This window comes from Ziziphus jujuba, chromosome 2, assembly GCF_031755915.1.
Source record: "Ziziphus jujuba cultivar Dongzao chromosome 2, ASM3175591v1".
Lineage (NCBI taxonomy): Eukaryota > Viridiplantae > Streptophyta > Magnoliopsida > Rosales > Rhamnaceae > Ziziphus > Ziziphus jujuba.
This window is the reverse complement of record NC_083380.1, coordinates 5,797,430-5,823,039: the sequence shown is the minus strand read 5'-3', so window position 1 is coordinate 5,823,039 and position 25,610 is coordinate 5,797,430. Positions and strand designations below refer to the sequence as shown.

Here is a 25,610-nt window from a genome sequence, read left to right as displayed (position 1 = left end):
AATAAAACCGTGTATTGCATATTAATAAAACGATATTGTTCATTTTATATTCACTCGCTAATTGCTGCATATTTTTCTGCAGGCACTGAAGGATGTGGAAGGCATACGTTTAGCATGGAACTGCTAACTGTGATTTTCTGCAACTACTTGTAAGATATACTTCTATGTTGGTTATACCAAGCTTCCTCATTTTTTTTCACTTTTTCTCATTAGTTTAATGAACTTTTGCAAGGTTTCAATTTCGAGTTGCCTCCTTGTTTGATCTGATCTCTTCTCACATCTACTTGATTTCAGCAACGCCAAACTTCTGTTTAAATGGGGTTGATCTCAATTGCAGTTGTAGTGTTTGCTGATATTTCCGTATTGGAGAATCTTCTGCTGCTACCACAGTCTCATTCTCTAATCGCGTTGAATAGCTAATGGAATTAAAGCGTATATTCAACAAACTGCAAAGCTTCCTCAGTTTCCTTTCTTTATCTTTTTTTAATGTCGATGTTCTACCATTAAGTGTTACTAGACGAAGTGTAATTCAGTTCTATCTGTAAATTTGTTTTTTCTTTACATGTAATAATGTACATAATCTTGGCCATTGCAAAGGCGTGTGTAGTTCTAGCAGCAAAGTAGTTTCTTCCACTTTACTAAAGCTATTATTCAGGTTGAATTTGTATAAGGTTTCAATGCCTTAGGTAACAGCTAATGCAGAAGCTAATCCTATGAAGTTGCAACAAAATTTAGGATTGTCTATATTTTGTCATATATGTATATGTATATATATGATATTAACAACTATAGTTTCATACTTAGTATGCGTTCTCATTTTTAGGTCTTTTTTTATTTTATTTATCAATTTGGCCCCTTTCTTTTTTTTTTTTTTTTCTTTTTTTTCTTTTTCGGGGTTAAAAAAAAATTTTCATTTTGTGTCTCAAAATTCTAAGGAAGAGTTGGTACATCTAGGGTTGTATATGTGGTCTTTTTAACACAAAATCAACAGGAAAATGACACCCATGTGTGCTCATGTCTTGTGTAAGAGCATAAGTCATTTGCCATTTAAGAAAAAGAGTATTGGATTTGCTTATTTATTAACTGCAACCAACTCTACTCCCTTTGATCATTGCCATTATTTCTGATAATGTTAAAAGATTTTCAACCAAAAAATAACAAACAAAAGAAGGTTTTCCTCGCTTTTCTCAGTGTTTTCCCAATTTTACATTTTTATTATAAATAATATATTTCAACCACGAAGTGGGCAAAAGTGGAAAATGAACGGTTAGTAATGTACATTGGTTGACATTTCCCTGAGAGTCCATCTAGGAACAGACAAAAGATTTCTAAGTAATTAGGTAATTAAGTTAGGATTTATAAGTTATTAAGTTTAATATTGTATAATAAAATAATAATAAATTTATATTTTTAAAAAAAATTCTAGAACTATTTTTTTTTTTAATTCTGAAAATGATATCTTAATAGATAAAATAATTTATATATATATTTTTCCATTCCATATAGATGGAAATGATCATAAATTCATATTTTTTTAATTTTAAAATAAATATTCAATTTTTTTTTTTTTGGGGGGGAAATTAGATCATTGCTAACTTCACTATTATCAAAACAAGGCCTAAGCTTAATGAAAGTTTTCAAACAATTGCACTATCGATTATTTATGCATTGTTGCGGAGATAGTCTTAAATGATTGGATGAAAAAGAAAAAGAAAAAAAAAATATTTCATGTATATAAAACTTGGGTTTTTTTTTTTTTTTAATTTTAGTTTGGTCGGGAATTACAATAATATTGTTTAAATTATTTAAATAATATTTTTTTAATTCAAGTTTCTTGTTTCTAAAAATAAATAAAGTTTAGGGTACCATATTTATTTGCTTAATTCTAAAATCACTGTTATAAAAAAAATTAAAAAAAAAAAAGACAAAATTGTTGAGACTCACCAACTTTTTTTAAATTCATTTCTCATTTTAAAATATTTAAAAAAAAAAACTCTTTCTCTCTGTTTTATAAATAATAATTATTTTTTAAAAAAATAATCTCATAAAACATTTTTAAATGCAGTAATGCACGTATTAACATTTAAATGCAAGGGCAAAAATTCTGACGATTCGATATTTTCAAATTTTGAAAAGTTGGACCGTTGAGAGCTGTGTTCGACTCTGTAAATGGATTCCTCTTCGTTCGATTTTCTAAGTAACCATAAAATGTTGTAGACCCTAACCTTTCACATGGCGATGGCTGAGGAAATAGGAATTGGACTCCACCACCGGAGCTGGTTTGGTTGGAAGCTGATCTCACCTATGCCCCTTTCTTGTAAGTTCGTCCCCACTTCTTTGTTTTGTAATTTTTGACCTTTTTTTTTTTTTTTTTTTTCTTTTTTCTCTCCTCTCCATCCTAACCTGAGCAATTTTGACTCTGATTTCATGGGCAAACAGATAAAGATGAGGCTAATCAAAGAACCAAAAAGAGAGAGCCGACCCTAATCACCACTCAGAGACCGAAGGGAAACCAAACCCTCGAGACTTTCCGTACAGTGTGAAGCAGAGCAATCCTGTGTCAATGGCAGCGAAAGATCAAAGGGAACCCACATCTTTGAATATTCATGAATTCTACGATGAAATGGAACCGATGCCCCCTTCTCTCGTAAGTTTGTCCCCCCACTTCTCTGCTTTCTTTGTTTAAAGAATTTCTTGCCGAATTAAGTTTTGTTTGGAGTTTGGAATCTCTTGGGCCAAGAGCAAACTACGGTTTTGTTTTCATTTTTTTTAACGACGTAGTTCAACTAAACAAGGGGGAAAAAAAAATCTTTAATGTTTTTGTATTTTATTTTATTTTTTCCTCTTAAGCCCTTTGGCGTATTAGCTCTTAGCTCTTGGTTATTTGTGTCTTTCCTAGTTATTTTAATTTCTGTTGCTTGATTTTATAATAATTGTGCAAGTTTTGAACTTGGGAAACTTGCTTTTCAGTTGTCTTTGAACTCAGAACATTGGCATGCTAAAAAATAAAAAATAAATTCCAAACCCGTTACATCCATATTAGCGACAATTGAATGCTAGGAAAAGGGTTAAAAGAAAAATCTATTGTAAGTTGTCAAAGTATCATTTATGCAATCTTGCATTCTTGCATTCTTGCTCCATTTTGTCTTCTTTTTAAAGATTGTCCGTAGTTCTCTTGGTCATCTGTGCATTCATTCTTTAGACTGCCCAAAAAGACATGTTTTTTTTTTTTTTTTCATTCATAAACCTTTTAGAATTAAGCTTACAGCTTGCCTATGCTTATTATTGGTATCCAAAATCAAATGGGTTTTGGTTGAAATAAGATACTTTCAGCCTGCTTTAACTGATTGCGGAGATGATAGGAACGAGATTCCCTGTGCTAAAGATCAAACCATGGACATGGTAGAAACCTTAGAAATTAGAGAGATGCATATCCTTTGTAAGTTTCTGATCTCTTTAGAACTTCTTGGGTTTCTAACTAATTTTATAAAATTGCAAGAATAATGTTAAAGTTTTAGACTAAAAAAATAACAGTCACAAAAAGGATAAATTGTTTTTATAGGATAGATGATTTGATGGAACAAATTCAAGTCTTATGATCTCGAAAAATTAAAATGTGTGCATATATTTTATAAGTATCTTATGGATAATGGTATACAAATTTTATTACTAGCATCTCCAAATTTATTTTTTTAAATTTCATTTATAAGCCTTGATAGTTTGAACTTACAAAGCTTTCTTTCAGTTATCTTTGGACTCAGGACCTTGCCATGGCAATCTGATCCGTAGAAAAACAATTCCCAAACCAATTACATCCATATTAGCTGCAATTCAAATTTGGGAAAAAGTTTAAAAGAAAAATCTAATATAAGTTATCCAAGTATCATTTATGTAATCTTTGTGTTACAAAAGAAAAAGTTGCTCGATGCATTCTGTCTTTTGTACTTATAAAGTCATAAACCTTACTCATTTGAAGTTTGCTTTCTTTTCTGTGATAAATTTATGATGGCTTATAAGTGCGAACGCGTATTGCAGGGAATGCCCTCTTTCAGCTACTGTACATCTGATCTTATAGAACCTAACTAATATTCAGGTATCATTCTTACCAGAAAATCATAATCAGCGAAACCATTCCCTTTCTCTTTTTTTATGCTTTTCCTTGTACATTGTTATCTCTTTTGTCATTATTTCATTATTCAAGTTGTTCCTTAGGATTCATTGGTGAAGACTAAGGATGACTGCATGCATGCAAGCGCTGATCATATGGTAAGCAAATCTCCTTCCTAATTGAACTTTACCGCATGGATGTAAATCATGATAGCAGAGTTTGCAGTTCTTGTATTCTCTCTGCTTCAAATGTTATTCGGTTTTTGGCTCCTTTTCTTTTTTATTGATATGCTGAGATGTTTAGTAGGTTCACATTGTCTGACCTTTGAGTGAGATGCTTCAATACCCAGATGTATAATTTTTGGGACAGATCTCTTAAACTTACTATTACTTTCATTTCAGTGGGGTCAAAATCCCTTGTTGCTGTATAATCAAGTCATGTTAAAAAATTCAGCTTCTGAGTATCTATTTGTTCTCGAAACTTGTTACAAAGGTGAATATTAACTCTTAATCCTTGCTTAAGTGCCAAAGTTTATTTACTGTACATTACTTAAACATCCCCTATAGTTTAAATTATTTTCACGTATTACATTGGGTTTTAATTTCCTATGAAAATATTCTTTTGGATTTTATTTATGTTTCAATGTGAAGAAACATTGTGCAAACAAGTAGAAAAATAATGAAAGAATTTTGTCAGCTTCATTTTAAATATTACATAGTTTCATATATAGTTTTTAAATCTTCATGTTAGATGCATTTTTCTTATCCTTAACGATATGCATTCTTGAGATGCCGCAAATTTGTTATTTTATAGGAAATTAACTTGTCCGTTTGATTGACATCATTTATTGACAGCGCATTTTGACAAGTAGAAAAATAATGAAAGAATTTTGTCAGCTTCATTTTAAATATTACATAGTTTCATATATAGTTTTTAAATCTTCATGTTAGATGCATTTTTCTTATCCTTAACGATATGCATTCTTGAGATGCCGCAAATTTGTTATTTTATAGGAAATTAACTTGTCCGTTTGATTGACATCATTTATTGACAGCGCATTTTGACAACCATGTCCTAATGAGATTGCAAACGTCTATGAATGCTTCAAGGCTGCATACAAAGTAGAAAAGATGGTTCAGGGCTGTGTAAATAAGAAAGTTTGTACTGATAACTCTGTTTAATAAAAAAAAAAAAAAAAAGGTATGAAAGTACGAAATTACGCTCGGGGATCGCCCAAGGTTCTCTTCCCTATTGTGTGGGTTGTGGTGTGCTGTGTGTGTCTCTTTTCTTGTCTCTCATTTGCTTTCTTTCCCATTCCATTTTCTTCTCCCTCCAATTTCACTCTGTTTGTATCTCTGCATTTTGTTTCTGCTTTTCCCTCTCCTCTTTGTCTGCATCTTTTCTTGCTTGACTTTATTTCTCTGTTTGGTTTTTTCCTTCCTTTCTCTTTTTTGTTATCTCTTTACTTGTTCTCAGTGCTTTTTCTTTATACTTTTTTTTTTATTTTTTTATTTTCCCTAGTTTTTTTCTCTCTATTTTCTTTGTCAAGAACCCCCTACTTTCTTTATAGTTTTCAATTCTGTTTCTTTTTTACTTTCTCTTGCTGCATTTTTTTCGCCCTCACTTTTTGTTTATTTTTCTCTTATTAATTTCTCTATGCACTTTATTGCTAGTTTGCTTTCAAAAATTATTTATTCCATATGCTATCGAAATTTATTTTTGATGTTCTTAAAAATTAAATATAGAAAAGGAACTACTATTGTAATATATACAAAATAAAAATAAAAACATTAAAGGAACTAACTAGTAAACAAATAGGAAATTATGAAGACAAGTTAAGAAAACTATGCATGTAATAAAAATTTATAACGAATTTAAAAAAGAAGGAACTAGTAAACAACATTAAGTAATTTTTCAAAAATTAATGAATAAACAAGTTAAGAAAAAGTAAAGAAGAGTGAAGAAACTAGCAAGCCTGTAAGCTAGATGTTAAGAAAGTTAAGAAAAGAAACTGTTATATATTTATTTTATTTTTGAAGGAAAAATACTTATATATTTAAAAATATATTCTAATTTTAATATGACTAAAACTTCTGGTAAATTCTTTTATTACACGTAATAAGTATTAAGAAAATAACATTAGAAATACTTAAACCTAGTAGAAATATTTTATTCATGTTAACTCTTAAACTTAAATATGAATAGGAACTGAAAATTTACCTTTAAAAAACAATTATTGGATAAATGACTTGCTAGATTACACTTAATAATTGTCAAAAATAGAGATGTAATAGAATGAAATAATAATAATAAGAATAATAATGATAATCATAATAATAATAATACATGAGAATACTTAGTGATAATTAATTGATGTAATTACGGACATAAAGTAGTATTTCATAAGAAAGCATTAGCCAAATGGAGAAAGCAACTAGAATAAACAGGCAAAGTAATTAGAAAAAGAACATAGTGGAAAAAATGTAGAGGAAAAGAGTGGAGATAGAAAGTTTAAAAGATAATAAGAGATTAGAGGTCTATGAAGGAAGTGGTAGAAGTATAGCGAAGATTTAGAGAAGAAAAGGGTGGAAGGTATAAGATAAAGTGGAGAGAAATTTAAATAAGATAGAAATTAAAGTAGAAGTATAGCGAAGGTTTAGAGAAGAAAAGGGTGGAAGGTATAAGATAAAAGGTATAAGATAAAGTGGAGAGAAATCTAAATAAGATAGAAATTAAAGGAGAGAGTGGACATAAAATGTAGATGGAGAAAATGGTGCAAGGGAGAAAGGAAGGTAGAGTAGAGAAAAGTAGATATAGAATGCAGAAAAGTAAAGTGGAGAAAAATAGAGAGAACAATGGGTAGAGAAAGTAAGTAGATAGATGAAGATAGAAGAGGGAAAAATTAGAAACCTAAAGCAAGGGAGGGGAATTTTGTTCTTTTTTGTTCTTTTTTTTTTTTTTAAATTAAAAATTAGAAGGCTAAAAATTTACATTCATTGTAAATTCAATTGCGATAAATATTGTCTTTTATTATTCGTAAGGTGTGGTTCTCGATCTTTGTTAGAGATTTAATTATTTTCCATGTGATAACGGTTTTGTGGCCTCTTTTCCTTTTATCAATTTTGGTTGTTACGCATGTTCTTCATGTTTCTAACTCAAGAATTTTCAATTATGATCTTTGAAGCTATATAGAAAATCTTAGAACTTGTGTTAAACTGATATATTGCATATTAAGCTAAAAATGTATTCTTGCATTGCTTGTGGCAGAAGATAATGTAGTTTAATTATAGTTGTAAGCTTGTGGTTTCCTTTACAATGTGTAAGAAAGTTCTTCGGCACCTTGACAACAAAAATTTCACCTCTGAGTTTTCTATTAAAACATTTCCAATTTCAAGCGCTTGAAGTGTGTATTGAATGAAAAAGCATATCAGCAAGTAAATAAAATCATCAAAATCGACCACAATTTCTCAAATTCATCCAACTTCAGGGCCGGGGGAGTACATGTTCATTTGAACGCAAAGGCTCCCTCAATTATGACAGAAGCAAAAGTGTCAGACTTGGAACCAAATTTTTCTTTTTTCCATGTCCATTTGATTGGAACTGTGGGACCAAGAGTAAGTCACATTATATGGGACCAAGAATTATAAAAATATATCCGCATATTTGTACCAACTGCTACATTAATTTTCATTTTGTGAATTGTGAAAGAGAGCAAAAATAAATAAATAAAAGTAAAAGAGAGCATAAGTGAATGAACATTGTTCGTAAGTGAATGAGGCTCAGATGAAAAACTTAGCGCTGATGGGGAATAATATACATGACATGCATGTAATTGAATTAATTATATTAAGTTATTCCTTAAAATTAATTTAATGAATGTAAGATAATATATAACTTCAAAACTTCCTTTCTCTCATTTCTTTCTCTTTCCAATGTTGATGTTCTTCCCTTGCAGTGCCGGCTTAAGGGTGAGACAAATGAGGCGTCTGCCTAGCGCCCACAATGAAAAGAGGACCCTAAAAAAATTTTCCTTATTAATTATATGTATTTTTTACATTAAAAAAAATTTAAAAATTATTTGTTATGTTAAATATAGTAGTTTTGTTGTTATCTTTTTGGAAATATACAGAAAACTAATAATTCTTTAACTTCTAAGTTAGAATCAATCAAATATTTAAATAAATAATTTTCTCTAATTAATTTTTCAAAAAAAGTGTCAACTTTTAATTTTTTTAATTTTCTTTTATATTTTAATTATTGTAAATGTATACTAATTTCGTTTTATCAATAAAATTTTTCATTCTTGTAATTATTTTTCCATATTTTATTATTTTATAATTTTTATATGAATTAATGGATGTGACAATAACTGTCCTTTTTATATGAATTAGGAATGTGACAATAACTGTCATTCTAACATTTTAACTAGCAATTTTTTTCTGTCAAAATTTAAAAAAAATAAAAACAAACAAACAAACCAAACAAAACAAATTTTGAATACTTACTTTTTTTTTTCTTTTTTTTATTACTTACCATTTTATTATTGCCTTAGGCCACCAAATTGGTTGAGCCGGCCCTGTTCCCTTGCATGTTAATCTGGAAGTACTTCAGGACCTCGAAATAAAAAAGTTCACCTCTGATATTTAAATTAAAATATCTCCAATTTTCAGGAGTTATTCAAGTTTTTGAGTGTAGTTACGAGATTAAGCAATATAATAAGAAAATTAAAATCATCAAACACAGACTGCAAATTGAACCAGAAATTTCAGGTACAAGAAAGAGAACATGCTTGGCCACTAAAAGCGCATATGGCATTCGCTAACCTTTAAAAACAGAATACACAACCACTGTCTTGGGAGATTCACTAAGAATAAATTGTTTTTTAAAAATAAATCAATTATATTATATTATTTTTAATTTTAGAAAAATAAAATCGTTTAAGTATATATTGAGACTGACCATATCTTTTGTGCTCGTCCTTCAATCTTTTTTCACTAACCTTCAATTATTCGGATGCTCTCCATTGAATATGTAAATGCTATTTTTTTTTTTTCCAATTTTGATAATTACGTAACACATCTTTAATCTGACAAATTATCGTAACGAATTTTTTTTTTTAATTAAAAAAAAAAAGACAAGTGGTTTGTAAATTTTGTATTTCTTTCTTGGGGCACTACATAGCCCATGTTGAGCCCTCTTGTCTTCATCCTTGTGCCACTATCAAGGGTTTTACAGGCCTGATTCGTCTTCTTCAACTCCTGCTCCAGTAGTGCAGGCTAGTTCAATTTTCAAATACTTAAATCCGGCCAAAATTTAACAAAATATAAAGATTAAACAGAAACTTTCCAGATGGCATTAAAGATAAGATGCAGTAGTTAGATCCAATCTAGATATTACCACACAAATAAAATACTTAATTAGATATAATATAACACAAAGATGGACCACGAGGCCAATTAATTAACCCAGTAACAATGCAGATGTGAACTTCAATACTAGAAATAATTAAAGGAATATAATAAAGATCTACTTGGTAGATGTCCAAGTCTTATTAGAGTTTCCTTTATCAATTTTTCAAGTCTATATTTCAATTCTACTAAAAAACTGCAGCTACATCAATAACCACATATGCATGAATCCTTTGTTAAATTAAGGAAAAGGATATTTGATTATTTCAATTATTGATTAAGCAAGATTTCACCACCATTTAAGCTAAAAATAAAAGATAAAAGGACGTTTCTCCCTCTTTTCAATATATCATCTTAATCTTTTCGTTTGAGAGTAGTAAAAATTGAAACTATACCAACACAGCAACAATATACTAGTAGTACTGTACAGGGATGACAAGGATTACTATTCATTAGACTTGCAAAAGAAAAAAAAAATTGCCAAAAATTGTTCAAAAAATTATTATTCATTTTCTTGTTTTTTAAAAATTAATTATATTATATTTCTTAATTTTAGAATCACTTAAAAACAAAATCATAACATTATTGAAGCTCACCATTTCGACCTCATCCATCTTTTTACTAATTAACTTCTAATTACTTGATCAATCATCTCTTTATTAAGTATTTACTAAATTTTTTTACTTACAAAACACATTTTTTAATTTTGTAAGTCATCATAAACCAATATTACTTTCAGACCAGTGGTTTTGCAAATAAATTTTATAATTCTTTATTGGGGCCACGGCATAAAGCAAGCATGCGTTCTTCATTAACTCCTGCTACTATTGCAGATAAGTTTATAAATAAAATAAAAATAAAATTTTTAAGATGATTTACTAAAAAAATTAATAAAATAAAATAAAAGCTTTAAGATGGCAATGAGTGAGAAGGCAAATCCAGTTAGATTTTAATAATCTAATCCATTTCATCTTTCAATTTCCTTTACTGTGTGATTATTACCACACCTAACTATGGCTGTCGAACTGTTTGGTTGAGCTTTCCTCTCTGCTTTCAGGTGATATTTGATAGGATGGGTTCTCAGGACGTCATGGACTTGGCAAAATCTAATAGAGTTCAATTGTTGAAAAATTATTTTTAATTTCTTTTTTTTCTAAAAATAAATAAAAAAACTAATTATGTAAAATAAAAATATTATTGAAACTCACCAACTTCATTCGGTCTCATTTCAGTATTTTTTTTAAAAACATAATTTTTTAATTAATTTAAAATTGATTCAATTTTACAAAAACAATAATAACCATGCATCTTGAGAAAATTGGATGACTATTACTAAAAAAGCAAAAGTGCTTTTATAAAAACAATGTGCTTTCACATATGACAATTTTATTACAAGTTTTTACAGCAGTACGTAACCCAAAACTCTCTCTGCTTTTAGTCAACCAAAAAAAAACTCTCTGTTTTGCATTCTGAGATCTCCAACCACCATATTTCTTTCAAGCTCTCTATCACCTTTCTGAAAGACCAAAATCAACTATTTGTTTCACACCATATTTCTTTCTCTGCTCGAAAAATCAAATTAACCATGGCTGCCGAACTGGTGGGTGGAGCTTTTCTCTCTGCTTCTCTTCAGGTTCTGTTTGATAGGATGGCGTCTCAAAAGGTGGTTGACTTCGTTCGTGGAAACAAACTCAATGAAGGGCTGCTCAAGAAGTTGAAGATCGTGCTATTGTCTGCTAACAGAGTGCTGAATGATGCTGAGATGAAGCAACTCACGGACTCAGATGTGAGTAACTGGCTTGAGGAGCTCAAAGATGCAATCTATATCGCAGAGGACTTGGTGTTCGAGATCAACACTGAAGCTTTGCGATCTGAGATTGAAGATCACTGTGCAGGAAGCAGCACATTTGTTAAGGTACGCAACTTCTTCTCATCTAGAATCGCTGTTAAGGATGTGGAAGCCAGGATGGTGGAGATCGTTGACACGATAGAAGATCTTATGGAACAAAAGAAACATCTTGGTTTGAAAGAAGGTAGTGTTCAAACCAGACCTTTCACAAGATTATCTGCAGCTACTTTAGTGGAAGAATCTGATATTTATGGGAGGGATGCTGATAAGGAAGACATCATTAAGTTGTTGCTATCTGAATCTGATGAAGCAAGTGGAGGTAGTGACAGAATATCTGTGATTTCCATTGTCGGCATGGGTGGGATCGGCAAGACCACGCTTGCTCAGTCTGTTTACAGGACTATTGATGACAGGATCATGACCAAACCTTTTGACATCAAAGCTTGGATTACGGTGTCAGAAGAATCTGATGTTTTCACATTAACAAAAGCAATTTATGAGACGTTCACCGATTCCCAAAATTGTACCATCAAGGAAACATTTCAACTTCAACTTGAACTGAAGCTTTCTTTGGAAGGGAAAAAATTTCTCTTAGTTCTCGACGATGTTTGGAATGTGAATTATAAATGTTGGTATGATCTAAAGAGTTCATTTGAATCAGCCGCATCTGGAAGTAAAATTATTGCAACAACACGCATTATAGATATTGCTTCAATGATGGCTGGTGCTCCAAATCAATATCAACTAAAAGAAATCCCAAATGAAGATTGTTGGAGACTATTTGAAAAACATGCCCTCGGTAACGTGCAGCCAAGTGTTTATCAAAAATTGGAAAAAATTGGTAGACAAATTGTTCAAAAATGCAAAGGGCTTCCTTTAGCAATAAAATCACTCGGTGGGCTTTTGCGCACAGAACAAGATCCCAAATATTGGGAAAATATACTAAAGAATGATACATGGAATTTGGGCAAGTGTGATATTCTTCCAGCTCTGTGGTTGAGCTATTATTATTTGCCATCACATCTAAAAAGATGTTTTGCTTACTGCTCCATTTTTCCTAAAGATTATGAACTTGAAATGGAAACGCTAATTTTATTGTGGATGGCACAAGATCTTCTACAACCACAGGAAACTAAAACACCAGAAGAAGTTGGAGAGGAATATTTTAAGGATCTAATTTCAAGATCATTGATTCTTACCAATCAATATGGCAGATTTACTATGCATGATCTTGTAAATGATTTAGCAAAATTTGTCTCAGGACAGTCTTGTTTAAGTTTAGATGACAATTGCTCAAGTTTCCTTGTAAGTAAGACTCGTCATTTCTCCTATAAAGGACGTAAATCCCATAATATCAAGAAAAATTTGGATTTGGGTAAAAATAAGGTATTGCGCACTCTTCTATTATTGGATGAACGTTACGAAGTTAGAGAAAAATACTTGATGCATCCTCAAGAGTTGCAATCATTGCAATGCCTAAGAGTGCTTTCTGCAAATGCATATGACTATTCGACTGAAGGTCATCTCATCATGAAGGTAGTCAATTTAATTGGAAATTTGAAGCTCTTAAGATATTTGAATATATCTGGGGCCCAAATTAAAGAATTACCTGATACAATTTGTGCTCTGTACAATCTGCAGACTCTACTATTGAATGGTTGCACTGCTCTGACTGGGTTGCCAAATTCAATTGGCAATTTGAAACATCTAAGGTACTTGGATTTGACTTCTTCTTCTATTGAAAGGGTACCTGAATCATTATGTAATTTGCAGGAGTTGCATACACTAAAATTGTCCTATTGTCGTAAGCTTACTCATTTACCAAGCAGTATCACAAAGCTCATCAACTTGCGTCGTCTCAACATTTTAGGGACATCTTTAAGAGAGATGCCACCGGAAATGTCCAACTTAAAAGCTCTGCAAACATTAGATGAGTTTGTTATTGGCAAAGACAGTGGATCTAATATTAAAGAATTGGGTAAGCTTCAAAATCTGCACGGTCATCTCAGTATTAGAGGACTAGAGAATGTAATAAATGTTGAAGATGTTTCACAGGCCAATGTGAAGGATAAGAAATGTCTCACTAGTCTGAGATTAAAATGGAGCGGTTATACTGATGATCCACTTAAAGCACGCGAGGTTCTTGGCAGACTCCAACCTCCTTCAAATCTCGAGTGCCTATCTATTGAAAATTATGGAGGTTTAAGTTTCTCACCATGGGTTGGACACCGATTATTTTCTTGTATAAAAAGAGTTGAGTTGTCTAATTGTAAAAATTGTTATTTGTTGCCTCCGCTGGGACAGTTAACTTCCTTGGAAGACCTCGTAATTCGTGGATTTGAGATGGTGGAGAGGATTGGCGGTGAATTTTACAGTGATAGTGATGGTGGTGGTTCCTCCTCTTCTTCTTCTTCTTCTTCTGTGATCACTAAGCCATTCCAATCCTTACAACGATTAAGATTTTCAAATATGGCAGAGTGGCGGGAGTGGTCATTGGTGGAAGTGGAAGGCGGTGTTTTCCCAAATGTTAAGTCGCTTTTTATGCAAGATTGTCCGAAGCTAAAAAAAGCATGCCCTACCGAATAATCTTCCATCGTTGACATATCTTACCATATGCAACAATGATCACCTGATTGCACTCTCAATGTGTCGATATCCGTTGCTGGGTTGGCTTATCATACGTGCATCTCCCAAAACGAAGACATTTCCGAAAGGAAGATTGCCCTCCAATATCCAGAAAATTCATTTAACCCGATGTAATAAACTGGTGTCGCTTTCGGAAGAGGGATGGCCGTCAAATTTAAAATCGCTTGATATTATATCTTGTAAAAAGCTATTCGCCCACACCAACAGCATGAAGTGGAATCTGGGAATGCTTACCTCTCTGATGACCTTACGAATCTGGTCAACAGGTGAAGTGGTGGATACATTTCCGGAGAAGGAAGGACAGCTTCCCACCTCTCTCACTTCTCTTTGGCTACGTGATGTTCCAAAATTGAAATCCTTAAATGGCAAGGCCTTTCGACACATCACTTCCCTTCAAATATTGTGCATTTCGGATTGCAAACAGTTCCAGTGCTTGCCAGAGGAAGGGCTGCCCACCACTCTCACTACTCTTACTCTACGGAATCTTCCAAACCTTGAATCCATAAACGGCAAGGCCATTCAACACCTCGTTTCCCTTCAAAAATTGGATATTCATAAGTGCCAACAGCTCCGGTGCTTGCCAGAGGAAGGGCTGCCCGCATCTCTTTCTCACTTGGATATCAGGCAGTGTCCTTCGATGAAGCCGCGGTGTCAGAGAGGAACAGGGGAAGATTGGCCCAAGATCCAACACATCCTGAGCATACAAATAGATGACGAAGACATAAGATCCATGCCTTCTCTGTAAACTTTTCAGGTATTTCTTCTCCACAATCTTAGTCATATAAATATGCTTTTATTTATTTTTCTTTTAATTTTGTGGATGCTAGTTAATTAGAATTATTGTTTTTCAACTTCTAATCAAATTCTAGCGTTTGAATATATGTGCACTAGTCATGGTACTTGTTTCCCCACAATGGACCAAACCTGAAGCTATTTCCACAAGGGAGGAGGGAGGGATTGCCTTACCACATTCTAAATGCTCTTTCTTCCTGCTATCCACTGCAATGCTTCCCAGCAGAAGGTCGTCTCTTTTTTCTCTTTTCTTAGTTCAATATCCAGCTAAAAGGGTCCTTTACTACAATTTATATGAGATCACAACATGTTTCTCTGCTTCACTTCAAAAAGTATTCAATTCAATGCTTTGTTTTATATGCATGCTTTTCCTTGTCATCATAGGTTGCTCACATTTTCTTATCTAACGACTACTAATTAATGTTCTCTTTTTTTTTTTTTTTTTTTTTTTTTTTTTAAGTGGTTATACTTGGTGTAATGTTGAATACCCATTTAAATGCAGTCCATTTCTTGTAATACATCCCCTGTTATAGGCAGAAAGAACATGCTGTGCATGTCTTATTCTGCTGTTGTTGGTATGTTAGAAGACTGTTTTCTTCCCTGTTTAAACTAACTTGTGATAAGGTTTCATTTCTGGAAACAATGTCTTTTCATTCGCAGTAGCTGATTCATTAATGGTGGGATTTTTGTTTGCAAATTACATTTATTGCTCTTCTTTATTTTTTCAGTCTTCAGATGGATGAATACCTGCTAACACACATTCGTTGACTGTTTCAAAGTGCTTTTGAGAATCAGGAATTGAAACCTTATCCAAGAAACTGTGAAACTTTATTTCTTGTACCCCGAGTGCGTAATTGCCGGGTTTCAAGCTCCCTATTCTGCATAAATGATTGTATTTCAGATGTTAAAGTTCTCAAAAATGGACTTTCTTAGTTCATACAGATAATACAAACAAAATATTTCACGTTAACGAAAGATAATTGTGTATTTGACACCAGCTTCGACGGGATTTTTTCTGCAGGAACTAACAAAATGTTTAAAGCATATGACAGCAGCATACTACTGAGCCAATTGTATTTATCTTCCAGCTATTTGTAAGATAGTCTTCTCTCTATGTAGCACCAATCTTCCTCTCCCATATTACATTTGGTTGCAGCTAGCATCGTTTCCTCATGAAATTAATTATTTAAATGATCTTAGTTAAGAGTTTCAACGAGCCATGTGGTGGTCCTGTTGCGGTGCCTCTTTCCTTTTTATCAAATCATGATTGTTGCTCATGCTTGTTATGTTGCAAATTTCAGAATTTTCATTAGCAATCTGCGGAAGTATATATAGTTTTCTTATTACTTTAATAAATTCTTGACAGGGTTATAATTTCCAGTTCACTCCATGTTTGGTCACCTGCCTGATTTCAACAATGACAAGCTTTTGATTAGTTGGGGAACCTGGACTAAATTGAATCACTTTTCTTCATTGTTGAAACTATTGAGAATGCTTACCTGATTATCTTCCATCTTTGACAACTCTTAACGTACAGTCCAGTGAGCAAATGTTACTTTCAGATTGTCGATATCCATAACTTGAGTTATCGTGGGTAACTAGTTATCCAAAAATGGAGTCATTTCCTCCTGGGGCCTGTGAGTTTTGTGATCTCTTTTCCTTTTATACAGATTTGTACATATTCTTTTATACAGATCAGTCCTGTAACTTATTTCAGATGTATAAGTTTCCAACCAAAAATGGACCTTTAAAATCCATTCAGGAATTAAAAACAACATTTTAAAAATTATTGAAATGTTACATGTATTCTATACCAGTTTCAATCTAAGACAGCTGATTTTTCTGCAGGAATTTACAGAATGAATAAAGCATATGACAACATGGGGTACTGCCAATTGTAACAACTCAGCTTCCCCTGCGATAACTGCTTCTCTATAGGTTGCACCAATCTTCCTCTCTCATACTACACTTGGATTGTAACTAGAATTTCCTCATCAAATTAATAATTCACTTGATCTTCATTAGAGGTTGTTGTTGCCATGCCTGCTCTTCTCTTTTATCAAATCTCATTGTTGCTCTTGCTCATTGGCCCTACAGTCCAAGATAGAGAAAGAAAATGCAGTGAATGTCATTTTCTGCGGTTGGTATGTCAGAAAACTCTTTTCTTCCCAATCTAAACTAACCTGTAATAAGGTTTCATTTCAAACTTCTATCAGTTGCAATAAAGTTTAGTAACTGATTAAATAACGATGTGCTCTTTTGTTTTGAAATACAGCTCTAGCTCTTATTCATCATTTCAATCTGCAGGTGATTAAGGCCTGCTACCACATATTGATTGATTGTTTCAAAGTGCTTTTGGGAATTGGGATTTGAATCCTTATTTAAGAAACTATGAAACTTCTTTTCTGGCAATCCCAGCATGCATGATTGGTGGCGTTTGAGCTCTCTACTTTTCATTGCTATTTAGCATGTGACACTGGTCTATTGCTGTTAGAGTCCCCTGAAACCGCTTGTGTATCAGATGTTTGAGTTCCCAAAAAAGGACTTTCTTAGTTAATACAGGTAACAAAAACCAGATATTAAACATTAATGAAAAGATATTTATGTATTATACCAGCTTCAATCTAAGAGAGTGGATTTTTGTGCAGGAATTTACAGGATACTCAGCTTAATTCAGAATTCATATGAGGTCACCACCATGTAGATATCCCTGCTTGTCATTCAACGTACTCTTTAAGTCCCAAAAAAAAAAAAAAAAAAGAAGGTTCAAGTTTTACATTTTTCTAGTTTGAAATATTTGATGTTGGAGATTTTTATTTTTGGTTGTGTTATAATTTATCAAGCTCTCATTTTCATTGTAGTAGGCTCACGTTTTCTCGTTAAAAACCATGGACTAAGATTCTTTTCCCTTTTTTCCTCAAGGAAATGTATTGATAATTTATTTTGTCTTGGCCAAGAATTTAAAAGTGGCTAATGGCTTACACTGTTTCCAAAGACTGCAGTTTCTTCATTCATTCAGGTAATAAAAACCATCCCTTATACATTCAAGAAATGATATATTGTATTTTTTATCTGCTTGCTAAGATTGCAGATTTTACTGCAGGCATTTGAAGGACATGAAAGGCATACTTTTAGCATGGAACTGCCAATTGTAAATTGCTTCAGCTATTTATAAGATAGACTTCTCTGTTGGTTACAACAAGCATCCTCTGGAATTCATTATTTACTTGATCTTTGTTGGAGTTTCGATATGCCATCTGATAACCTGGTAGGAGTGCCTCTGTTCTTTTAACAATTCTGGTATCTGTTCCTGCTCTTTATGTTATAAACTCCTGAATTTCCACTTGTAATATTTGAAAGTAAACAGATAATTTTTAATCTGTTTGATTCTTTGAACTTATATATCATATATTGAATATTAGAAAGGTTCATTTTTTCACTTTTTCTCATTACTTTAATGACCTCTTTGCAGGGTTTCGTTTCCCAATTCCTTCCTTGTTAAACTGAACTCTTGTCTCATCTACTTGATTTCAACAATGCCTTCTGCTTAACTGGGGATGATCTCAATTGCAGTTGTAGCACTTTACTGGTTACTGATATCTCAGTATTGGAGAACCTTCTGCGCTACCATAGTCTCACTCTCTAACTGCATTGCATAGCTAATGGAATTTAAAAATATATATCCAACAAATTGCAAAGCTTCCTCTGTTTCTTTTTTTAATGTTGATGTTCTACTATTAAGTGTACGTAGAAGATAATGTAATTCAGTTCTAATCTGTAAACTTGTTTTCTTCATATGTGAGAAAGCACATAATCTTGGCCATTGCAAAGGCCTGTGTAGTTGTTGCAGCAGAGAAGTTTCTTCCTCTTTTCTAAAGCTATTATTCAGGTTGAATTTGTATAAGGTTTCAATGCCTTAGGTAACAGTTGATGCAGAAGCTAACCCCCATGAAGCTGCCGCAAAATCTAGGATTGTCTATTTTGTCATATATAAATATATATATATATATATATGATATTAACAATCACAGTGTCAGCATTACCAAAAAATACATAAATAAATAACCATAGTTTCAGATTTAGTATGCATTTTCAATTAAGTGCTGTTTTTTATTTTATTTATCATTTTTTTTTTTGACGTAAAAAACTTCTCATTTTCTTTTTCATAATTCTGCAGAAAAGTTATTACATTTACATCTAGGGGTTTATATACATGGCCTTTTGACCACAAAATCAATAGGAAAATGACACCCATTTGTGTTCATGTCTTGTGCAAAAGCGTTAGTCATTTGCCATTTGAGAAAATGAGTGGTGGATTTGCTATTTATAAACTGCGACCAATTCTACTCCCTTTGATCATTGCAATTATTCCTGACTATTTTAATTTCTTTAACATTTTCAGCCAAAAAATAACAAACAAAAGAATGGTTCCCTCACTTTTTTCAGTGTTTTTAATTTTATTTCGTTCTTAGCATAAATAATATTTTCCAACCATGAAGTGGGCAAAAGAGGAAAATAAACGGTTAGTACTGTACAGTGGTTGATACTTTCCAATGTCTGAGAGCACCACTAAGACCCAGACAAAAGACGTATGATTCATGCATTCTCTAAATACCATTTAGGTATTTACTTTCTTCAATCTTTGTCATATAATGCTTGCATTTATTTTTCCTTTTCTATGAGTGTTAGAAATATTCTTTTGAATATATAAACAAATTCAAATGTTTGTTTGAGCAGTAGTCATGGTACTCGTTTCCGCAATGGACCAAAACCTGGAGCTATTTCGATTAAGTAGGGATTGCCTTTCAATTTCCAAATTTCAAAAGCTCTTTCTTCCTGCTATCAGCTGCAATGCATGCCAGAAGAAGGTTTTTCTCATTTCTCTATTCTTTGTTCAGCATCCAGCTAAAAATGTCTTTTACTACACTCATGTGATAACAATATGTTTCCCTGCTTCAGTTCTAAATATATATTTTCAAATTGAGGCTTTTGTTTTAGTGGGTAACTAATTATCTAAAAATGGATTTAGCCTGTGAGTTTTGCGGCCTCTTTTCCTTTTATACATATTTGTACATATTCTTTTTATTTGATTTTATTCTTTCTTTTTACCATTGGTGGTTATATGTAGGTGGATCTACTGTATCATGCTGCACTTGACCAATTAAAATTCAGTTCAGGTTCAACCACACATTTGGCTTAATATTGATCTTCTTCAAAGTCATTTAATATGCAGGGGAAGCTCTTGTTTAAATTCAAAAACTGTCAAAACAATAAAAATATAGTGTTGCAAGCATCGGGTCTCCTTTTCAGAAGAGGGATGGCCTTCCAATTTAAAACCACTCTAGATTGTGGATGCGAAAAGCTATTCAGGGAGCACAGCATGACTGAGTGGAATCTGAGAAGGCTCACCTCCCTTACAGACTTACAGATAGAAGGGATATATAAAGAGATCAACACTTCTCTCAGGCTAGATAAGCTTCCAAACCCGAAATCCTTAAATGGCAGTGCCTTTCGACACCTCACCTCCCTTCAAAGCTTGTCTATTGAATCATGCGACCAATTACAGAACTTGCCAGAAGTAGAAGAATGCCTGCGAACCACTCTCATTTCTCTTCATCTATCAATGCTTCCAAACCTTAAATCCTTAAACGGCAAGGCCATTTAACACCGATCCTCATTAATGTGATAATATGTTTTCTCTCTTGTATTAAATACTGTGAAATTTTTTTCTTCTTAGTATTTTTTTTTTTTTTTGGTTACTATTTGTTAAAATTTTATTCATATTGTTCATCCATGGTTGATGTCTCACCTATTCTGAAAAGTATTAATTTGTTGCTATGCTCAATTTGTACAATTAAATTTCAGGAATAATGTCAGATATAAGTTCCTAGTTCTCACTATAAACTATCCAAAAAATTTCTTGTTGCAGGAGTTGAAGTCAAAATTTTGTACGTGCAGTACTCATGATGTTTCTTTGTCACAGAGGGCCAAATGCTGCATACCATTTCCATGTTAGAAATGATACTTCTTCCTGCCATCAGCTGCAATGCTTGTCACAGTACCATGCAGATGTGTCCCTCCTTGCCAATGAATCTAATTACGTGGTAAGAAAGGTCCAAATTTTATATTTTTCTAGTTTGAAATATTTGAAGTTGGAGAGTTTTATTTTTGATTGTGTTAAATTATATAAAGCTATCGTTGTCAATGTAGGTGGCTCACGTTTTCTCACAATAAACCATGGAGTGAGATTTTCTTCCCCTTTTTCTTGAGTAAAAGCATTTAAACTTTTTAATTTTTTGGCTAAGAATTTAAAAATAGCTATACTTGATGCAATGTTCAACACCCATTTAAATGCAGTCCATTTTATTCCTTTGGCACCGCCCAGTGGTAATATATCCACAGTTATTACCCTTACAGTTCAAATTACCAACTCAATTCCTCACTGTTTTAATTAATTTTTGGAATAAGATTTCATGTCTAAGTTTTCTTGGTCCGGTTACATTTTTGGAAGCAAAGTTGTGTCACTCACAGTAGCTGATCCAACAACAATTTTTTTGACTTTGAAACAGAGTTGTAGCTCATCTTGACCATTTCAGCTTCAGGTAACTACTATATGCTACCACGGACTCTCTAATTGTTTCAAAGTGATTTCGGGATTTGAATCCTCATTGAAGAAGCTATATGCAATTTCATTTATTGCAATCCCAGCTCATGATTGCTGGGGTTTGAGCTCCCTTTTTCACTGCTATTCGACTGTGGCTCTGGTGTATTGCAGTCAACATCCCCTACATAACCGATTGTATTTAAGATGTTTAATACCAAGACTTAACTTTTTTTTAATTCATTCACGTAATAAAACCATGTATTACACATTAATGAGATAATATTGTGGATTTTATATTCTCTTGCTAATACTGCAGATTTTTCTGCAGGTATTTGAAGGATGTGGAAGACATACTTTTAGCATGGAACTGCTAACTGTGATTTTCTGCAGCTACTTGTAAGATATACTTCTCTGTTGGTTACCACAAGCATCCTCATGGAATTTTTTATTTACTTGATCTTTATTGGAGTTTCAATATGCCGTTATTTAATCTCTCATAGCATGGCCTGTCTTTTAACAATTCTGGTTTTTGCTCTTGCTCTTTTATGTTATAAACTCTTAAATTTTCACTTGAAATATTTGGAGGTAAATAGATAATTTTAAATTTGTTTGATACTTTGAACTCATATATCTTATATTAATATCATAAAGGTTTTTTTTTTTTTTTTTTTTTTCCCCCCAACTTTTGGCAGGGTTCAATTCCCAATTCACTCCTTGTTTGAAATGAAATCTTGTCCCTCATCTACTTGATTTCAACAATGCCAAGCTTCTGTTTACCCGAGGGTGATCTTAATTGAGGTTGTAGCACTTTATTAATTGCTGATACTTCAGTATTGGAGAATTTTTTGCATTCTACCAGTCTCTGATTGCGTTGAATAGTTAACAGAATCTAAGCATATATTTAACAAACTGCAAAACTTACTGTTTCCTTTCTTCATTTTCTTCATTTTTTATTTTTTTTTAATTAAGTGTTAATGTTCTACGATTAAGTGTAAGTAGAAGACAGTGCAATTCAGTTCTATCTGTAAATTTGTTTTTTATTTGCATGTAAGAATGTACATAACCTTGGCCATTGCAAAGGCCTGTGTAGTTTGTTGCAGCAGAGAAGTTTCTTCCTCTTTACTATAGATATTTTTCAGGTTGAATTTATATGAGGAATCAACGCCTAGGTAACAGCTAATGCAGAAGCTAACCCCCTGAAGCTGCAATAAAATTTAGGATTGCTGTATTTTGTCATGGTTTCAGACTCAGTATGCAACAAAATTTAGGATTTTAACAACCATGGTTTCGGACCAAGTATGCATTTTTATTTTGAAGTCTTTTGTTATTTTATTTTATTCATTAATTTGGCTTCTTCTTTTTTTTTTTTGTGGGGGGGGGGGGGGGGGGGGTAAAAAACCTTCTCATTTTCTGTCTCAAAATTCAAAAGAAGAGTTATTACATCAAGGGTTTCAACACAAAATCAATAGGACAATGACGCCCATTTGTGCTCATGTCTTGTGCAAGAGCATAAGTCATTTGCCATCTAAGCAGATGAGCATTGGATTTGCTTATTTATAAACTGTAACCAACTCTACTCCCTTTGATCATTGCAATTATTCCTGACTGTGTTTAATTTCTTTAACTTTTTCAACTCCAAAAATAACAAACAAAAAAAAAAAAAAAAAAATGGGTTGCCTCACTTTTTTTCAGTGTTGTTCATTTGGGCAAAAGAGGAAAATAAACGGTTAGTACTGTGCGGTGGTTGACATTTTTGCAATGTCTTAAGAGTCCAACTAAGACCAGAAAAAAGAGATAGAAAGGTACTTTTGGGATGCTTATTGCTTCGTTTGGAAAATAGGTGGCAGATAGACGAAACCACTTTCATTTCCTGAGGAAGGACAACTTCCTACCACTTTAATTTCTCTCGAGCTATTTTTTTTTTTCAAAACTAAAATCCTTTATTGGCAAGGCTTTTTGACATCTTTCCTGCCTTCAACATTTGAAAATTTCACTTTGCCCAGAACTTGATTGCTCGCCAGAAGAAGGTCTCGAGGCTTCGCTGTCTCTTTTGGACATCAGTTCCTGTCCTTTGGTAAGCCCAAGTTGCCTAGGGAAAGATTTGTCCGAGATTGCTCACATCCCTCACGTATACCCAGGTGATCCATATTCAAATTGGCCAGGGATAGACCTGTCTATCCTGTGTAAAAATGTTCAGGTAATATTTTCTACAATCTTTGATATAATACCTTCAGTGTCTTTTGATTTTCAGATGAATTCAAACATCATCACTCATTATGACCCAACTTGTTGTTTTTTAAAGCATAAATGCAGCTAACCTCTAATCTCATTTAAATGTGTGTTTCTAACCACCTAAAAGTTTCCCTTTAGCATTATGCATATGGCTCAATTTACATTTTTTGGGGTTTAAATTAGTTTCAATTTGAGATTTATTTTTGGAAGTGTTAATATACACATGCTTTCTTTTTCATTGTAGGTGGTTCGATTTTAGTAATGAAAAAACAACTCAGTAAGATTCTCTTCGTTTTTGCTTCGTAAAAGTAGCTATACTTAGATGTAAATATTCGATATCCATTTAAATGCAGCTCATGTCCTCACTCTGGCACAGCCCTGCAGTTGTGGATAAATCAGAAAAAAATATAAAAGCGATTTGTTATTATGCTGTTGTTCTATTATAAACTTTTTTCCTCACTATTTAACTACCTTGTGATAAAGATTCATTTCCAAGTTCTCACAATTGCAGTACCATTGTTGGAAGCAAAGTATAGTTATTCTCAATAGATGATTCAATAGTGAAAATCTTTTTCGTTTTGAGATTCATTTCTAGCTCTTCTTGGCCATTTTAGTGCTCAGGTATCTATTACCTACTACCACAGACTCTATGACTTTTACCAACTGTTTTTGGGAATTGATAGCTGGGTTTTGATTACCTTCCTACTTTCCACTGCCATTTGACTTTTAGCTATGGTATATTGCAGTCAGCATCAAGTTTCCAAAAAGATGGTTTTTCTCAATTCATTCAGGTGATAAAAACCAGAAATTACACAGTAATAATGAAAAGATGTATATTTTATACTACCTTTCTGCAGGAATTTACAGGAACGTTTAAAGCACTTCACAACATTGTACCACAAATCGAAATTTAATTCTTGCTTTTTTAAGGTATGCCTCTCAGTTAGCTTCATAAATCCTCATAGAATTGGCAAGTTACATGATCTTTGTTAGAGATTCAATTTGCCATGTGATAGCAATTTTGTGGCCTCTTTTCCTTTTATAAATTCTGGTTGTTTTCCTGTTTCTAACTCAAGAATTTCAAATTATAATCTTTACAATTATATAGAAAATCTTAGAACTTGTTTAAACTGATATATTGCATGCAACTTAAATTCTTTCTTCATGGTTTATCACTGCTTGAATGAAATCTTCACAGGGTTTTCCCTTCCAGTTCGAAAGTTCCCTCATTGTTTGAACTGACTGCTTGTCTTATAACCATAGTTGATTTCAACAGTGCCAAGCTTCTGCTTTAGCTGGGGATAGATCTCAACTTTCTGTTGTAGCAGACATTCATATACAATCTCCGATAGTATAGCATAGCTAATGGAATTTAATCATGTATTCAGAAAAACTGAATTCACTTCCTTTCTTTATTACTTTTGTTTCCCAATGTTGATGTTCATGCATTGCTTGTGGCAGAAGATAATGTAGTTTAATTCTAGCTGTAAGCTTGTGGTTTCCTTTACAATATGTAAGATAGTTCTTCAGCACCTTGACAGCAAAATTTTTCACCTTTGGAGTGTTATATTAAAACATTTCCAGTTCCAAGAGTTTGAAGTGTCTATCGTTTGGAAAAGAAAATTGGCAACTAAAATCATGAAAAATAACCACAATTTCTCAAATTCATCCCGTTAACATCAGGGCCAGGAGAGGACATATATAGAATGTAAAACCACATATGGCAGTGCTAACCTTTATCCACAATGAACCGCTAATAGAGTTTTTTGTATTGTCACATTGAAACTATCTTATTGGATTGCCTAATCCAATTGGAAATTTGAAGAACCTGATGGATTTGTCTTTTCGTGAACTTGAAGAATAATTGCCTAATACAGAGTGTTCTGTAAAATTGTCCACAATTAAATGGAAAGATGTATTGGATTCATTACCAGAGGAGGTATGCTTCAAACTTCTTTGGTTAAACTCTGC

The 25,610-nt window shown here is 32.7% G+C and overlaps 2 protein-coding genes and 4 long non-coding RNA genes across 6 annotated transcripts; all 6 read left to right on the top strand.

Annotated features, from left to right (window-relative positions):
- The first annotated feature begins 2,086 nt into the window (after window positions 1-2,086).
- On the top strand, window positions 2,087-6,091 carry LOC107417744 (uncharacterized). The gene is made up of 6 exons (XR_001581429.4): window positions 2,087-2,317; window positions 2,440-2,647; window positions 4,036-4,093; window positions 4,213-4,266; window positions 4,510-4,600; window positions 5,163-6,091. It is a non-coding gene; the product is annotated as an uncharacterized LOC107417744 (long non-coding RNA).
- Window positions 6,092-11,065: 4,974 nt separating this feature from the next.
- LOC107417430 (putative disease resistance RPP13-like protein 1) lies at window positions 11,066-14,029 on the top strand. The gene is made up of 2 exons (XM_048473795.2): window positions 11,066-12,901; window positions 13,007-14,029. The coding sequence occupies exons 1-2, from the start codon at window positions 11,102-11,104 to the stop codon at window positions 13,949-13,951; spliced, it is 2,745 nt and encodes a 914-aa protein (XP_048329752.2). The 5' UTR covers window positions 11,066-11,101; the 3' UTR covers window positions 13,952-14,029.
- LOC132800461 (putative disease resistance protein RGA1) lies at window positions 13,974-15,033 on the top strand. Its single transcript, XM_060814153.1, has 2 exons — window positions 13,974-14,765; window positions 14,903-15,033. The coding sequence occupies exon 1, from the start codon at window positions 14,010-14,012 to the stop codon at window positions 14,754-14,756; it is 747 nt and encodes a 248-aa protein (XP_060670136.1). The 5' UTR covers window positions 13,974-14,009; the 3' UTR covers window positions 14,757-14,765; window positions 14,903-15,033.
- A 779-nt stretch (window positions 15,034-15,812) lies between these two features.
- LOC132800425 (uncharacterized) lies at window positions 15,813-16,978 on the top strand. Its single transcript, XR_009635486.1, has 3 exons — window positions 15,813-15,897; window positions 16,170-16,440; window positions 16,652-16,978. It is a non-coding gene; the product is annotated as an uncharacterized LOC132800425 (long non-coding RNA).
- Window positions 16,979-17,062: 84 nt separating this feature from the next.
- On the top strand, window positions 17,063-18,064 carry LOC107429162 (uncharacterized). Its single transcript, XR_009635559.1, has 3 exons — window positions 17,063-17,365; window positions 17,452-17,822; window positions 17,907-18,064. It is a non-coding gene; the product is annotated as an uncharacterized LOC107429162 (long non-coding RNA).
- Window positions 18,065-23,232: 5,168 nt separating this feature from the next.
- Window positions 23,233-25,234, top strand: LOC125422283 (uncharacterized). Its single transcript, XR_007240733.2, has 2 exons — window positions 23,233-23,604; window positions 23,884-25,234. It is a non-coding gene; the product is annotated as an uncharacterized LOC125422283 (long non-coding RNA).
- The last annotated feature ends 376 nt before the right edge of the window (window positions 25,235-25,610 follow it).